This window comes from Talpa europaea (assembly GCF_964194135.1).
Source record: "Talpa europaea genome assembly, chromosome: 3".
Taxonomy (NCBI): Eukaryota; Metazoa; Chordata; class Mammalia; order Eulipotyphla; family Talpidae; genus Talpa; species Talpa europaea.
Window position 1 is genome coordinate 94,986,341 of NC_140069.1, and position 18,070 is coordinate 95,004,410.

General features: G+C 34.5%; 1 protein-coding gene across 1 annotated transcript in view; it reads left to right on the forward strand.

Moving 5' to 3' along the window:
* ITGB8 (integrin subunit beta 8) overlaps positions 1-18,070 on the forward strand; it is a gene marked incomplete at both ends in the record, with an annotated part of 80,944 nt that overhangs the window by 56,200 nt on the left and 6,674 nt on the right. The window contains 4 exons of the mRNA XM_084229767.1: positions 7,559-7,654; positions 10,979-11,068; positions 14,242-14,376; positions 17,041-17,446. Of these exons, the coding sequence (XP_084085893.1) occupies positions 7,559-7,654; positions 10,979-11,068; positions 14,242-14,376; positions 17,041-17,446 (727 nt within the window). The remainder of the gene's footprint in view (positions 1-7,558; positions 7,655-10,978; positions 11,069-14,241; positions 14,377-17,040; positions 17,447-18,070) is intronic.

Here is an 18,070-nt window from a genome sequence, read left to right on the forward strand (position 1 = left end):
ACTTAGGTTTGTTGTTTCTCTACTCAATTGTGCATGTACATACATGTGTGTGTGTATGTGTGTGTGATGTTTCACCATATTATCAGTGCTTTGTCACTTCTATCATGTTACTTTGTCACTTTTATCACTCCTCAGAATTCAGCTAGGGCCGTCTTTATGGCTCCTTTCCTCCTACCTACTGTCTTATTCGGATAGACAAACTGTTCACCATCTTAAAGGACTGAAGCTGAATTGAAGAAGACAGAGTAGCCATTACTAGAGTTTGCTTTCTCATGGGCAAAAAAAAACAAAAAACAAAAAACCCAATGTTCTGCCACTGACTTCCTATGAAACTTTGTTTAACATGTTTTTGACTTACTCAAAAGCATTCTCTTTACAAAACATTCTTTTTTTCCATATATATATCAATAACAGATTATATTCACTTTTTCTAGAACTATACATGAAGAAAAGGAGTCAGAGAAGTTAGCTTTACAAATTCAGTCCATAACTTTGCTACCTGAGTTAACAATCATTCCTAAAGTTATTACATTTTTCAGTGGTTTTGTTTTTTGTTTTGTTTTTCCTGAGAGGGCTATTTCTGGCATTTTCAAATTCAGAGAAAATCATTTATAATTAATGTTGATATAAAGCAGGATCCCATTTAAAGATACAATTTTACTCATTAAGAGACCTGTTAATTATTTTTGCTGCTCTGTAACTAAAAGGAATAGTCCTCCACTTCAGAAAGTGTGTTAAATGTCTCTCTGATTCTCTCTTCTTTGTCTTAGACACAAACAAATATAAATGCTAATTCACTGAGTACTAATTCTGCACTAGGCACTGTACTGAGTATTACAGCTTATGTTACTTCATTCTTTACCACACCTCATGTTACAGATGAGGAAGCTGAAGCTTACAGACATCAGATTAATTTATATAAGGTCAAGAGTTACTATAAATATCAGTTCAAGATCCACACCTAAGCAACCTAATAATAAAGTCCATCAATGTGCTTCAACCTGATCCTTCATTGTGCAGACTCTATTTATTATCACTGACCTTGAAATAGGGGATCAGCCACACTTTTTCACTTAGCTCATTAATCATCATCAAACCCATCCACTATGGATAAAGTGGAGAGAGAGGGTAAATATCTTGCCCAGGGAACTTGACTCTTAAGTATCTAGCTTGTTCGCTATGCCACAATCTTTGTACTGTCTCAGTAGTTACCGCCTTTCAGGAAACCAGGGAATGCAAGTGCTTTTGATGACATTGAAATGGAGCTATAGTAGGAGTTATTTTTTTGTATTCTTAAGAATATTGAATTCCGGGGCCTCCCCAGTGGCGCAGCGATTGAGCGCTGGACTGCGAAGCTGCCTGCAGCCTCTGCAGTGCTGGTTCAATCCCCGGCCGCTGGCGAGGGTCCCACATGGCGTGCAGACCTCTACTGCCGCACTCGCTGCTCCCCTTAGCAGTGTACTTCGTCAGTCTGCCTGTTATGCCCCTCGCTCTGGCTCTGGTGAATTCTCTCACCCTCCCACGTTTCTGACAGTACCCAGTGCTTGTATAAATAAATAAATTAATTAAAAAATAATAAAAAAAGAATATTGAATTCCAACATTTTTGCAAAATAATTATTCTAAATGTTAAGCAATTGAAAAAGATGTACTTCCTAGACCCAAGTTTATATAGTGTTTCTAATTTTGCACAATAGCAAATCCTATATCTATATCATTTTATCCCAGATGCCACTATTTCAACTTTCTTCATAGCTGTATAATATTCCATTTAATATATGCTCCATAATTTCTCTATCTGTTCACTTGTTGAGGGGCACTTGGATTGGTTCCATGATTTGCCAATTGTAAAGAGTGCTGCTATGTATGTATATAGATATTTCCGTATTAGATTTTCATATTATTTGGATAAATACTTACTAGTGGTAATGCTGATTTAGACGGAATTTCCGTTTTTATTTTCTTGAGAACTCTCCATACCACAGGGGCTGTATCAGCTTGCAGTCCCATCAACAGTGGCTAAGAGTTCCTTTTTCACTGCAACCTTGCCAACATTTTGTTAATTTGATTCTTTTTTATATGGTTCATTCTCACAGGGATGATGTGAGATCTCAGTGTGGTTTTAATTTGCATTTCTCTTATAATAAGTTATGCTGAACATTTTTTCATATATCCATAGGCCATTTGAATGTCTTCTGAGATCCTTTGCCCATTTTTTAATTGGGTCATTTGTTTCTTTGTTGTTGGATTGGAAATTAACCCCTTGTCAGATGTATGGTATGGAAATATTTTTTCCCATTCTGTAGGCTGTCTTTTTGTTTTTGTGATGGTTTCTTTTGAGGCACAAACTTTTAAGTTTGATGTAGTCCCATGTATTTATTTTTGCTTTTGTTCCCTTGCTGTTGGGATTATATTCCCAAATACATCTTTGTAGTAGATGTCCTGTAGTTTGGGCCTTTATTTTCTTTCAAATCCATTACAGTTTTTGGTTCATATGTCCAAATCTTTAATTCATTTTGTGAGTTAGTTTTCCTGCATACCGTTAAATATGTCTTTCTATTTAAAGTCAAATGTAGAGGCCTTCTAAATTAAAACCATCATTTAAATGGAGGAATAGAAGTTAGTATTTATTTACGCTCATGGAAATTAGTGATTTGTAATTATGAGAGTAATAACAGTAATTCTAATATAAACAAGCTAAAGCATAATAATCTTACTGATTCAGATACTCACTTTTCTGTCGGCTTAACATGCATAAAAATATAACTTTTATAATTAATTAAAGAGACAAGATCATGTTTGAGTGCTAGTACTAACATGCACACTCAGGAAAGCAAAGAAAAATGCCACCCAGGAAGAATGTACCCAGGAAGTCCTAAGTCCATGTGCATTTTTTTTTTAATTATTACCTATTTTAAAACTAACAAAATGGGGCCTCCCCTAGTGGCGCAGGCGTTTGAGCACAGTGCTGTGAACCTGTCTGCAGCCTCTGCAGCGCCAGTTCCATCCCAGCCAGCTGGAGGGTCCCACATGGTGTAGCAGACCTCTCCTGTCTCGCCAGCCGCTCCCCTCAGCAGTGTATTTCATTCAGTCTGTTCTGTTCCCCACTCTGTCTCTGGTGAATCCTCTCACCCTCCCACACATCTGGCCTGTACCCCAGTTCTTGTATAAATAAATAAATAAATAAATCTTTAAAAAAACTAACAAAAATGCCTGCTTTCAGCACATTGCTCTCTGAATTATGCTTTAAATTGTAAATGCCTTAAGAACAATGACTTCAATATTAATTTTAGAACAGACTTAGTTCAAATGCTCCCCATGATTGTAGAAAAATAGCCAGAAAATGAGCTCTGAAAACTATTTAATTTCTTTTCTCTTTCAAATTGAAAGCAAAAAGCCACACAGAATCACCTGGGTCAGCCTCAAAGTAGCCTAGTACTGCTTTTATAATGACTCTGAAAATGAAAAACAATAGAGCTCTGCAAATGTGGTGCAATAAAAACAAAATTTGGTAAAAGTATTTCTGAAATAGGATATCACAATTAAATTATGTTTTGGTCAAGTCACATTGAAGCAGAAAGCTTTTTATTACCACTGTCATTAAAAACTCTCAAAATTATTTGTCTATAACTTTCCATAACTAGGATATCAGATTACAGTTGATACTGTTTGGCAGGGACCACAAACTCAAATACTTCAGAGACCAGGTATGGAAGTTAAATAATGAAGCAACACAAATAAAATATATCTCAGAGTTCAATATCTAAGTGTTAGCAATGGTCTCTAAATGTCTTTTACTAAGCAGTATTTTATTGAAGACTGTTTCTTATTAAGCAGTCCTGTGGTATCTGTTCCTTTACATTTATGTAACACCATCAAGCATCCCAGTGAGGTACAGCTATTTCTAATCCCTCCATTTTACAAATGAGAAATGGAGACACTAAAAGGATCAGGTATTTATCTAAGGAAACACAGCCTTATGTGGTAGTGCCTATGGTAAATGCTGAGCAATATGACATCAGGACGTGAGCTCTACTCACTGTTAATCTGGGCTTCATTTCTACCGAATGGCAAGTGAAAGTCTTTACACATACTACCCTGTATAATCAACACTAAAACTCTGACAGGTAAATACTAGTATTCATACAGGTTTTATAGATGTGGAAACTGAAATTGTAGAGAGATTAAGATAACTGCTCCGTGTTATATACCCAATAATCGTGAATTAGGAGTTGACGCCCCAAGGAAGTCTGCTTTGGGTTATGGTTCTCAACTGGAGAAATTTTGCCCCCAACACAACATTTCCAAGTCCAGGGACATTTAGTTGTTACAACTTGGAGAGAGGGTGACACTGACATCTAATAGATAGAAGTCAGGGATGTTCCTCCTCGGAGGAACAGGACAGTCCCTCATCCCACAAGGCAGAATACCCAGCCCATAGTCTGCATTTAGATAAAAATAGGCTATTAGGATAGATATAACTGACAATACATAACTTAGCAACTTCATCTCTAAATACATCTGTTTTCAGGTTGCTTTGATGTTACTTGTCTCTGTACTATAAAAAGTGAATTGCAAAAAATAATCCAGATAATTGAGTACTTTATTTAAACCAAGATGTTGGATAGGGGGGTTGTAGCTTATTTTGATAGTCATATTACAAAGTCTGTATTAACTTATAAAATTTTTATGTATGAATCTCATTTTTATGAAGAGAATGTTAAGCACATCTCTTCTTGTCCACTACATATGGACATTATTAAAATTCTCCCATATATCTCCACACAGTTATCACAAATTGCTCCCAGTGAGTCTTTCTTACCTCCTCTTCCCTTCTGACATGAAGTTACTTCCCATAAGTCACAGTGAAGGTGTTGGTGAGGAAGAAAAATGCGAAAGGAATCCTTTTGCCCTTAATTACTTAACCGCTGTCTTGGCACATTGCTTTCCCTTCTCCCTTCTGCCCCTGAAATGCCTGATATCTCTATTAATTATTTTCAGAGTTTAGAGAAACAATATGTAACAGGTTAGACAGAGGGGGAGTTTGATTTGAGAAGGTGATGTCACCAGAACTGGACAGCTGGCTGAGAGGGAGTGTTCCTGCTAGTGAAATACAAGACATAAAAGATAAAATTCTGAAAAGATAATATGATTCCTGGAGGAAAGGGAAAGGAGCTTCAACAATGTCCATTAATCCACAGCTCTCTTGTCAACAGTGGTTTATTTAAACATCTGTTAAACATTTGTAATTTTAACAAATAACCTCGAGGTACTTGGAATTTTATTTTAAAACACATTTCTTTCTAAAGTTCAAAAAAATGTGTTCTTTTAAGCTTAAAAATCCAACTGACCTTCCTAATGAGCTTCTGACCAAACCAGAATTTTCTAGATTAAAAATTTGTGTACTCTTGGCCATTGTGATTTCCTGTTTTTGAAAGGGGGAAATGGATTAAGAAGCTCCAAATGCTGCTTACATTTTGGATTGTTCTTTAAATATTGATTTAATGTAAGTTAAGTATAAGCTGGTTAAAAACATATGGATTAAATTTTCCTTAAAATATGAATGGTTTTAGAAATTAAGAAGGGGGAATATTTGGCAAACTGATTACTTTTTGTCAAAGCAAAAATATCTGAAAAATAGTTGTTGCCCTAAAAAAACTCTCTCAATACTGCTAAATTTACCATTCTTTTACTTGTTCTCTTTAATTTACTAGCATTATACAAACATCGCAAGTCTATTTTAAGAATATACATATTACTAGGAAAAGGGAATAAGAACTTATCTGGCAAAAATTATTTTTAGGGATTGTTTTTCCGTTACTTTAAAATTATATTCTTAAGTATTGTTCTGGGCAGAATTCTTATTTATGGAAATTCATATGGTAATACTTTTTAAACCTCTTCATTAATTAGTTTCATATCATATTTAAATGCTGTTCAAAAAATGTGATCCGTTCTTATCTCAGCAATTATAGATTATATAGAAATAAAAGAATACTGTTACAATTATTATCTTAGTCCATTCAGGCTGCTATGATAAAGCACCATAAACTGGGTGGCTTATCAATACTGAAATTTATTCCTCACAGTTATGGCTGGAAAGTCCAAATGAAGACACTGGCAGATTTGGTTTCTGATGAAAGCTTACTTTCCAGTTCATAGATGACAAGTTTTAGCTGTAACCTTAAATGGTAGAAGGAGCCAGGGAACTTTCTCCAACTAGCACCCTTTAAGAGAGAACTAATCATATTCATGGGGGCTGACATAAATAATTTCCCAAAGACCCAATCTCCTAATAGCATCACCTCAGGGATTAGGATTTATATATGAACCTGGTGGGAGAGGGATGGAATACAAATATTCAGACCACAGCTGTTACTCATGTTAATGAGAGTATTTTTTTTAAGATTTATTTATTTGTTTATGCATACAAGAGCTGGGGCACAGGCCAGATGCAGAGGATGAGAGGATTCACCAGAGACAGAGTGGGAAACAGAAGAGGCAGACTGACTGAAATACACTGCTAAGGGGAGCAGCGCTTGAGACAGGAGGGGTCTGCCTCACCATGTGGGTAGCTCCCTGGCCAGCCGGGGATCAAACTTGTGCTGCAGAGGCTGTGGACTGCTTCATAGTGCAGTGCTTAACCCCTTGTGCCACCAGGGATACTCTAATGAGAGCATTTTTAAGCACAAGGCCACATCTTAATTCTATGTGTAATAACTTTAATATGTGGGTCACAGAACTTAGGCTGTAAATAAAGCTAATAAATTTAACTCTTATTAAGTTCACATAATTGCCCAATAATTTAAATCATATTACCTCAATTTAAAAAAAAAAGCCAAAATTCAGAGATCTATAACCTACACCTTATAAATACTTGGAAATAAAACTCACAATAGTTGCTCTTAGTTTTGAGTCCCTGCTACATTCAAGAAACTGTACTAGATGGTTCACCTACTATTGTTCTATTTTTAATCCTGTCCGTAGTCATGGCTAGCAGGTAACATTCACATGTTATAGAGGATGGACCTGAGATAGCATTTTTATCATAAAGTAGCTACCTAGGATTTAAGTACAGGGTTTTCTGGTTTTATACAGTTTATATTATATCATATGAAATATATAAATATGTATGTATGTGTATATTACATATGTGTATATAAATGCATATATTTGCATTCCAACATACCATTGAATATGCCTCACAATGTAATTGTCATCAATTTGTCTGTTTCTGAATATTAAATTATCTTTCAGTTATCCTTTGAGTCCAATGTTAATATAAAGAGACACTGAACACTCATCGTACTATTTCGAATTTAGCCCTCTTTGTATTTCTGAGTTACATGTCTTTGTGGAGATTTTGTTTATAAAATATGCTTAATATGTTGGTGCTAATTTTATTTTTTTGAAGAATTTAAATGCTTCCAGTGAAACCATAATCTTTCTCAACAAAGTATATTTTTATGTAAGTCATATGGTTTTCTTCATATTAGATGTTTGGATATGTGTGGGATTAAGTTACTGAATTTTTCTTCTTATTTCATTATTCACTACAGGAACATCCTTCACTGGGTCAACTTTCAGAAAAATTAATAGACAACAACATTAATGTCATTTTTGCTGTTCAAGGAAAACAATTTCATTGGTACAAGGTATGTTAATTTCAAAACCATAAAATTTAGTGTTGACTTGGTTGAAATTAGAATACTACTTCTTAGAACCACACTAAGGATTCTGAAGATATTGAACTTACTATAACCTAAATTTAATATTGTACTAACTAATGTATACTAAATAGTGTCTTCAAATTAAATATAAATTCTATCTATGTTTGTGACACCTAGAACCAAGTGTGGGCAATGATATTTTGTGTGGTACTGTGACAATAATGGAGAAGACCTTTCTCATAAAAGTAGTTCACACTTCAACTTCATGCTTTTCAAGTCCAGATCCCGTTAATTCTCTAGTCCACAGGCATACCCTTACAACTAATCAAGGATGAGGAACATTACCTTAATTTTCAATAGCTCCAGTACATACAGATTTGGTTGGGACCAAGTGGATGCAGGAAGAACAGGAGTCATAGAAGTGACTGACCAGTGAAAAGCCTTCCTACATAAGAGTAATCTTGCGGGGCCTCCCTAGTGGCACAAGGGGTTAAGATGCAATCTATGAAACTATCCACAGCCACTGCAGCACGAGTTCAATCCCCGGCCAGGGAGATACCCACATGGCACAGCAGACCTCTCCTGACTTGCCTGCTGCTCCCCTCAGCAGTATTTTTCAGTCAATCTGCCTGTTGTATTCCCCTCTCTGTCTCTAGTGAATCCTCTCACCCCACCACCACCACCTCTGGCCAGTACCCCATTCTTATATGCATAAATAAATAAACCTTTTTTTAAAAAAAAAAAAGTAATCTTGGTTTTATGCAGGGTCCTTAGGGTCAGATGAGATCCACTAATAGAATATACACTTGGGAGCTCTGTCTCTCTGGATGCTCCAGTGAACCCTCCTATCCCTTAACCTCCCAATATAGGAATGATCTTTGGTGACCCTGCTATAGCTTTCTTTTCATAGTCTTCTATATTCTTTCTTCCTGTAACCTCTCATTTCACTTCTATGATGCTCAAATACAATTTTCTATGTGCATGTTTATTCATTGGATTTTCTTCATCTTCGTTGTCTTTATCTCTACTTTCTGGTTCCTAAAAACAAGTATCTGAATGTCTTTGCTTTTTCCTCAAAGTCGATGTTCCCTCCTCCAGGTGGTATGCCTTACCATTGTATTTATTATCTGAAAGTGCTATTTTAATCATATTACTCTTCCCTTAGAAATCTTTAAACAACTTTATTTAATTCCTTATTTTCCCAAATTTACTTAGCATGGAACCACTTTTTAATGTAACAATCATTAAAATCAATATAGGTAGGATGCTGGCCCAAACCACTTTATTAGCAAGAGTAATAGCTGCCACTTATTGGGTACTTAGCTTTGATAGGCAGTGAGTTTATTAACATCAACTCATACTTAAAAACTCATCACAATGAAGAAAGTATAATTAAGTATAGTTAAGTATAAAAAATTAAGTTAAAGAAGAAACAAGTTAGAAATAAATTTAAGGTGATTATATACTTGTTCAATATTTCCTAACAACCTGTTAGTCCTGTGCATTTCCCCCTAAGTTCAATAGTTGAATTTCAATTACTGTGAATCATTTTATTGATTTTGCCTCCTTGTTCTCTGTTAATTATTATTCCCTGATGTTATCACAGGATTTGAGCACTTTTTGTCTCCTTTTAAAAGTTTTTTACTGACTGATAAACCATCAAACCAGGTTTATTATTAATTGAATTGTGTGCAAAGTCAGAACCAACAAGTGCTGAAAGGCTGACAGGCTCTGGTCTGGGCCCAACACTTGCATCACCTACTTTGGCTGTTCAAGAGAGTTTTATCAATCACCTTCACCTAGGTTGTCAGCACCTTCTAACCCATTCCCCAAATCCATCCTCCACCTGGCTGCTAAGACAATCTATTTAAATCACATGTATAACCACAGTACTCCCTAAAGTAAAACATTCCAGTGTTTTCCTCTGATTTAGAAGATCAAATCTTTTATGGGGCATATGAGACCACCAGGCATCTGCTCTCTCACCCCCCACTATTCTCTGCCTTGCACTTGTTCCTACAGCCATGCTTCTGATCCACCTGTGCATACACATTTACTAGCCTTTTCCTTTCTGTTGTGCCTTTGTTCTTACTTTTTACTCCTCAGGCCTGGAAGTTGTTCTCCCTCAATACTTGGCTAACACTTAATCATCCTTTGAGATCGAGTTCACTTCTCCAGGAAATCCCTGACAATTCTGTCCAGCCTTGAAATGCTTGCTGGCTATCCCTCTCATTAGAGTCTGTGTATATTTCTATTTCTTCTTGTATGCATTGTTTTTAGAAATTGTCATGCCTCTGAGATCCTTATGAATGGAAACTTTGAACTAGCAACTTGGCATCCCCAAAGTGGGACAAAATTGTACTTAGTAAAGGTTAGATAAATTAATATTAAAATTTTGTAAGGGATATTTTCACTATTACTTGAGACATCAAGTTGCTAGTGTCTAAGTAATGGCTGGAAACAGCAGAAACATGGTGATACTTGTGAATAGTAAAATGAGTAAATAAATAAACGGATTTCAAAACTTTTCATTATCTGATTCCTTATACATATGCAACCTTACTTCAGTCAGAGTGGTTTCTTCTCTGTTCTTACTTCATCTACAACTCAGGTAAACCTGTAAGCCTTTGCTAATTCTTATTTTCTCACTAAGAATACCTAGAGTCTTCTCCATTATTATTAAGTTCCATCCATCAAGAATACCTGCTCTGTGAAGCTTCCTCCTGTGAACATGACTTTATTCTCTACTCTGGGTCTGCACATTGTAAAGGTCATTGCATGGAACAGTAGTTCTGAATGATATTTAAATCTGTTACATAAGAAAAGAGCTTTGTAATTAATGTTGGTAAATGCTACACAAATAACAGTAAATTATTTCCAAATTGCCAGATTTCTTTGAATCTTTAACCTACAAGTGTACCTTTCTAGTCTCTCAATAGAAGAAAGTGTATGCAGAACTTTTCAAATTTATTTGGCCTAAGAACCCTTTTCATATTTAAAATTTCTTGGGAATATATTCCAGTGGCAGATACGTAAAGAAAATACCAGTCTATACTTAGAATGGGTTTTAGATCAGCATGTAATTTGTGCCTTGCACACACACTCATGCGTCTACACATAAATATACTACTATTTCAGGTGTGTATGTTTTGACTTCTCTACTAGGTAGTTAATATAAATTTTGTGCCTTATATATTTTTTTCATGTAGTGGCTCACTTTCCACTGATAACTACAAGAATTTTTAATATTTGCTGATTGCTAAACACTGTATACCATTGTCACTATATAAACATTGGTGTGTTTTCTAGGACCTTCTGCCGCTATTGCCTGGCACTATTGCTGGTGAAATAGAGTCAAAGGCTGCAAACCTCAATAATTTAGTAGTAGAAGCCTATCAGGTATGTATATTATACACAACTTTTCAAATATACTTTTAATGCCAACTTCTATGACAAAGTACAAACCAGTGTCATATCATCTTGAAAGAACTGGAAATGAACATTAGTTTAGGAATTAGAAACCTGGATGTTAGCTCTGGATCCAACAATGACAAGTCATGACACCCTGGAAAAGTCACTCAGCTTTCTGGACCTCTTTGGTCTCATCGAGAGTAAACTCAGGTTGGGCTAGACACTATCTAAATTTCCTCCCAAAGAAATGTTCAGTGAGTCACCAAATTACAGATATAGCATTTACTTTGTTACCAAGAAGTTCATAATATCCTTTGTGGTAAGATAAAGTAAGAAATCCACACTGTTATTTAAAACAGCAACCTGTCAGGGAAAATGAACTATCTGGGATATAGAAATCATCAAAAGGACACTGTGGACATCCTAGATAAATAACTCACTGAGTAAATTACCTTAGCAAAATTACCAAATTAGCTTGATTACCAAACTAGCAAGATACACCATAAAAGATACTATTTACCAAGTTGACAAGTGTATGCTGTCGCCAGTCTGGGAAGAATGAATGCTAAATACAAAGATTTAAAGAAACATCTGCTCTCTCAACATAGGTCATTCCTGCATAGAATAATCTCTGTTGTAATAACAGTGACTGTTACTTTAATACCATTCAAAAACACTTTTCATACATGATCTCATTAATAGCTGACATGTAAGACCGATGTCAGTACCCCCAGTGTATTGTAGAAGCTCAGAGAGGCTAAGCAAATAAACCAAAGGTTCAATAGCTAACAAGCAGATAAGACCAAGGAAGAAACCAAGCTTTCCTTAACTTCATGCCCCAGGTGCTTCCTCCTGTGATATATCACCTATTTTTCCTTTATTTTTTTTTAACTATGGTGTCCAAAGATATGCTCTGTTGTACCTTGAATTTATGGGCTGTTGATAAAGTTTCACTTCCCAAAATTCTCTCATTCCTCTTCTGACACAGTGGAGTTGAATAATAGTACCCCAAATACTGAAAAATCTCAGGCTTCTCTTTTCATTTTCTCCATGCAAAGTAAGTCTTGCAAGATTTTTTCCCCCAAGGAATTGTTCTCTATCTGAAAAGGACAATGGATGAAATAAGGAAGAACATATTTAATTATATTCTTTCTCACTGTTACAAAGAAAAGTCAAATGTATGTACAATCAATTCTCATTAGTGAATAATCAAAATATGGAATGAACTTACAGTATTAGGAAGTCACCCTAATATGTATAGTATGAACGCACTTATTACTCCAAACAAGGAATATAAATTGACAAAGGGACCTGTGTGTTGAACTACATCAATGGAAAGAGAAGTGGCAGTATGTGGTTTCATGTTCTTCATTTGCCTAGGATAAGTATGTGAAGTCTTAGGTCACTGGGGTTCTGATTATGTTGGCTAACTTCATCTCCTCAGTTTAGAATTCTGTTATTTTATATATGTCTCTATTTTCAAAATTCTTTTGAAATTTCATTTTGTTTATTGAAGTAACATTGCTTTATAACATTATATAACTTTAAGTTATACATCATTAAAACTCATGTGTATATGCTACATTAACTTCACTTAAAGTCCAATTATATTCTTAAATATTATATCTGGAAATTATTTTCTCAATCCCCAAAATGAGTAAAACTTTAGGGAACTGTCTTCACACCCTGCTTTAAAAATACCAGTGTAACTAACTTAAGGTTTTAAGAGAAGCAGAATTTCAGAGGGGCAAACTGAGAACGCTCATTACATTACGAATTTCCTTCCAATCTATGAAACTATCATCATATCAATACCATTTAACATTAGAACTTTCTACTGGTTTGCCAAAAGTATTCAGTTATGTGGTTATAGTATATGTGCTCTCTAGGAGATAAAAATATGATTTGCCTTGTCTTACCAAATCCAAATATAATTCAGTAATTTGAGTATCTTCTGAATATTTACTACCAGAATTCCATGATCAATTATTGATAAGTCAGCACACATGTCTTTATAGATTATAAGAAGAAAAATTACTCAGGTAAAGAATTAGAAGCCCTTGGAATTTTTTTTTTTTCTTCATACTCTGGTACTCACTCTTTCTTTAAGCACATAGGTCATGTTTTCCCTTTGCTTTTATTTACAAGTATAAGCTAAGGATTTTTTGCATGTGGTGGACTCTCAGTTTTACGGAACAAAATACACACAGATCTACAGTACATATTTATAAGATAGCTAGATCTTTTGGACTCAGAGGTTGTGATGGCAAAATTAGTGTGTGCTTGATACATGCTAGGCAATACTTAGATGTTTTCTGAATGACTCTATAAATGGATGAATAAATGAGTGAACGATTGCCTTCGCAGTAGGTGCCCTATTTTGGTCCTAAGGATTGAAATAAATTTGATTGACACAAGCACGGCAGGGCAAAAATCCTAAGGCATTTGAAGGGAATGACAGGACCATAATCTGGAGGTAATTTTTACGCCCGCAGAATAGAAATCAGCTCACCAAAATTTACCTTTCAGTTCTGTACCAATAAGATATTTTAGCATACATAATAGTTCAAAGTGTTTAAAATTGAAATGTTTCTTAAACACTGCAAATGACAGAAGCATGTTCTAGATTTTAAGCTGCCAAGATTTACCATCTATAATGATATGTGTCCATAATGTTTTATTTAAATTTTATCTTAAAATGTAAGTATTATTGGGTCTCCCCTCGTGGCACAGCGGTTGAGCGCTGGGCTGCGAGGCTGCCCGCAGCCTCTGCAATGCCGGTTCATTCCCGGGTCGCCGGTGAGGGTCCCGCAAAAAAAAAAAAAAAAAAATATATATATATATATATTATATTATTTAAATGATAATTTTTACAACACAGAATGAGTTATATAAATTTCTTTGATGTGATCAAAATGCACTATTTTGGAAATTTATGAAAAAATAAAATAATGTAAATGCAGATAGTGTCATCCATTATTTCTTATGTTTTTCAAATATAATTGGGTCGTTGTGTAAAAACTTTTTTATTCATTCTTTTATGGAGACAGATTGAGTTCATTAAAAATTAACCCTAGAATCATTTAATAAACTTGACTCTGTTCAGTTGCTTACATTTGAAAATGTCATAGCATGTAATTTAAAAAACGATGTCTCTGCAGAAACTCATTTCAGAAGTGAAAGTTCAGGTGGAAAACGAGGTAAAAGGTGTCTATTTTAACATTACTGCAATCTGTCCAGATGGGGCCAGAAAACCAGGCACAGATGGATGTCGAAATGTGACAAGCGATGACGAGGTATGTGGACATGCATTTTTCCCATTTGGATATCTAAGTTATTTGGCATGTTTTCTCAGAGAAAACTGAAACCATTTTGAAAAACTTTATTTGCAACTGATGCCAAAGTACTTGCACTTCAAAGTAATTTTCTTACTTGCATTTCATAGTAATTTTCATTGTTTCTTCTCAAAGTTCCTACTTGTTTTAACTCAATTGACTGCAAACTTTCAAGTAATGTAAACAAATATGCATTACATTAAATGCTCACTTAACAGTAATAACTTTAAATTTAGGTGTCATAGCCAGTACACTTTAAGAATAGCATTTCCTCAAATAGGGAGTGTCTTTTTGGTTTTAAATCTGAAAATTCTCAGAGAAAATGTGAAATTGAGTAAACAAGCCACAGAAGAGAATGGGGGTCATGGCACAGTTGATAAATTCTAAGGATTCCAAAATCTTTCACTTTATTATTGTCCCAATGCTTTCATAATGATCTAGGAGGAGGAAGGGAAATTTGTTAAGAACAATAAAAAGATGTTATTTAATTTAAAAGAGATGAGACGTAAAATGTTAGGCCCAGATTATAACAGCATCAGGAAACAGGGATTCTCCCAGGGTCTGCACAAGGAGTGAATAGGTAGAAGCATGTTTTTAAAGGGAATTCTTGTTGGATGAAGTGATTTTCAGTGAGTCATTTACCTCTTGAGGCGGCAGCAGTTGCCTCATCATTTTTAAATGAATGGCTTGGACTAGCAGGTTTCTAATCCCTCTTCCTTTCATCTCTAAAGTTCTATGATATTTTATCGCTTCTTGGCCTTTTGGCTAAGATCAAGTGTAAAGTTCTATGATATTTTAATGTCAGTCTGCAGAGAAAAAAGGAGTTATTGAAAGAGATAATAGGTCTTTACATTCTAAGAGTGAAAACAACAAAATCTTCCTTTCTCTTTAGTTAAAATGTATTTCCCCCCCTTGGGAAGTTTACATTATGCAGGCAGTATAGTTGCTCTAACAAGCTATATATTTGAAATTAACCTTGCTAGTTTCTAATTATTTGGGCTCCCCCAAAATTGTTCCTTGGATTTATTTAAAAGACATTATATACCTGTTTACAAAATGCATATTTTATTTCCAGCAAATATGGAGAAAACTTTGTACTAACAAAGGATTACTAAATTACTTTCTGACAAAGGGTTACCCCTTTAGAGGAGGTTCTTTAATTTAAAAATCAATTTTTGAAAATGGTTTACTTATTACAATTTTTGGTTTTTTTATTTTGTTCTACATCCCTTTCTTCCCCTCACTTTCAAGCAAGTAGTATAAACAGTTTGACTCTCTACTGCAGGGGAGGAGGAAGGAGAGGGATCAGAGGGAGGGAGGGAGGAGCACAGGGGACTGAGGTGATGGTGCACGGATGCATTGGTAAAGGAAACTCTATGGGGACTACACCTGAGGGGTTGGGGGAAAACAAATATTGTTTAAAAATGAACAGTGATGTAAAAAAATTTTAAAAATAATATAAAAAATAAAATATATAAAGCAATAAAAAATAAAATAAAATAAAAATAGTTTGACTCTCAAGAATAGTCATAAGACATTTTAACTATACAAACTCCAAGTTTTGTTTTCCTATTAATACTGGCAGTGACCATATTATGCTACACATCTGTTAGGCCTTAACATTAAGGACAAAAAACATTTCAAGTACACCCTTTGCACTGATTTTAGTATCATGAGACTGATTCATTTATAATATATATTATATGTAAGCCTAAATTTATACCTTCCATATAATTATGAATGTGTGTATATTTGTACAAGACATTTTTGCTTAGGATTTATATATATATATAAATCTAATATATATATATATATATATATATATATATATATAAATTGTAGTACCTCTGTATAGATGAAAAATGCACATGCATTTCTGTCTATAACCATCTGAACCAAAAATCCAGGCAGGAGAAAGAAACTGTCATTTCAAGAGGAAATTCAAGACCTGCCAGTCCAGAGCCTTAGTTCTGCTATAAATCTCCACTGAGACAAATGTATGGTTTTGTAATAAAGTCTGAAGATATGAGAGTGAGAACCCTAAATCTCCCCTTTTGTGACAGAGAAAGCCTCACAGTTTCCTCTGTTAACATCATATATAAGAGCTAAAATTTGAAACTTTACTTGGGCCCCTAGAAAATTGGAATAAAAATAAAATTGTTCATTTGAACATCCAATCTCAGGGTTTAAAATCAGTAGATCAGAAACCCTTTGGTTCACTTGATCTATTTTTAGTGCCAAATATTCAGTCATCCCGCATTTTGAAGATTGAATCCAGAAAATGGTCTCCTCTTTCAAGTTTGCTAAGAAATCAGTTGAGAACATAAATTAATCACTGGGAAGTGGAGTAGACATTTCAAAGAGGCTTGCACACATGTCTATTTAATGTTTCAATACAGGCAATTATCAATTATTGCATCGTTAGTTCACTGGATAGAAAATAAATGACATTTTAATTCACATATATAATAATTCACATATATTTTTAATAATAAATTCACATATAGAAAGTGTATGTGTTATTTATAAATAATTTCTATAACATGGTATATTACTGATTCAAAATATCATTAACAGATATAATACTGGTAACAAAATAATCAATATCTCCCCTCCCCAATTTAGGTTCTTTTCAACGTAACAGTTACAATGAAAAGATGTGATGTCACAGGAGGAAAAAGCTATGCAATAATCAAGCCTATTGGTTTCAATGAAACCACCAGAATTCATATACACAGAAACTGCAGCTGTCGGTGTGATGACAGCAGAGACCCTAAAAGAAAGTGTGTAGATGAAACTATTCTAGATGCCAAGTGTTTCCAATGTGATGAAAATAAATGTCATTTTGATGAAGATCAGTTCCTTTATGAGAGTTGCAAATCACACAAGGATCAACCTGTTTGCAGTAGTCGAGGAGTTTGTATTTGTGGGAAATGTTTATGTCACAAAACTAAATTTGGAAAAGTGTATGGAAAATACTGTGAAAAGGATGACTTTTCTTGTCCATATCATCATGGAAATCTGTGTGCTGGTAAGTATAAATATATACATGCAGTTTAATAATGATGAGGATATGTGAACATATCTTGAAATCACATCTTGAAAACTATCAAACTTGAAGCTGAATTTTTAATATCCAGAGTTTGAAAGCCTGTGAAAATAGGACATGGCAAGATTTATATTACATGATTTATAAATACATATATATGTGTGTGTGTGTGTGTGTGTGTGTGTGTGTGTGTGTATATATATATAACTTTGTAGAGGAATGTTTAAAAGTAAAAACCAAAACTTAATTGTTATTCTCAAGTTTTCCTTGACCTCAGAAATATTTATACCAGAAAAGAAAAAGTACTGATGATGTCCGACAGGTTTCTTCTAGAAAAATCTGATGCAGCCTCATAACTTGTCAACCCGTTAGCTTTCTCAGAGGACAGTGAACTATCAAAATACATTTTTCATTCACTGAAAAATTATTAATGCATTATTATAGATGATAGTATAAGTTAGTAGCAATTTAAAACTCTCCAGTCTAGTTTTGGAACACCACCAGCAATAGAAATGTCAAAGAAAATGTTGGTTTTATAAATAATCCATGTGAGTTCTATAGGCCACACACAGGCCAAATATTAAAAATGATATAAAACAAAAGTAT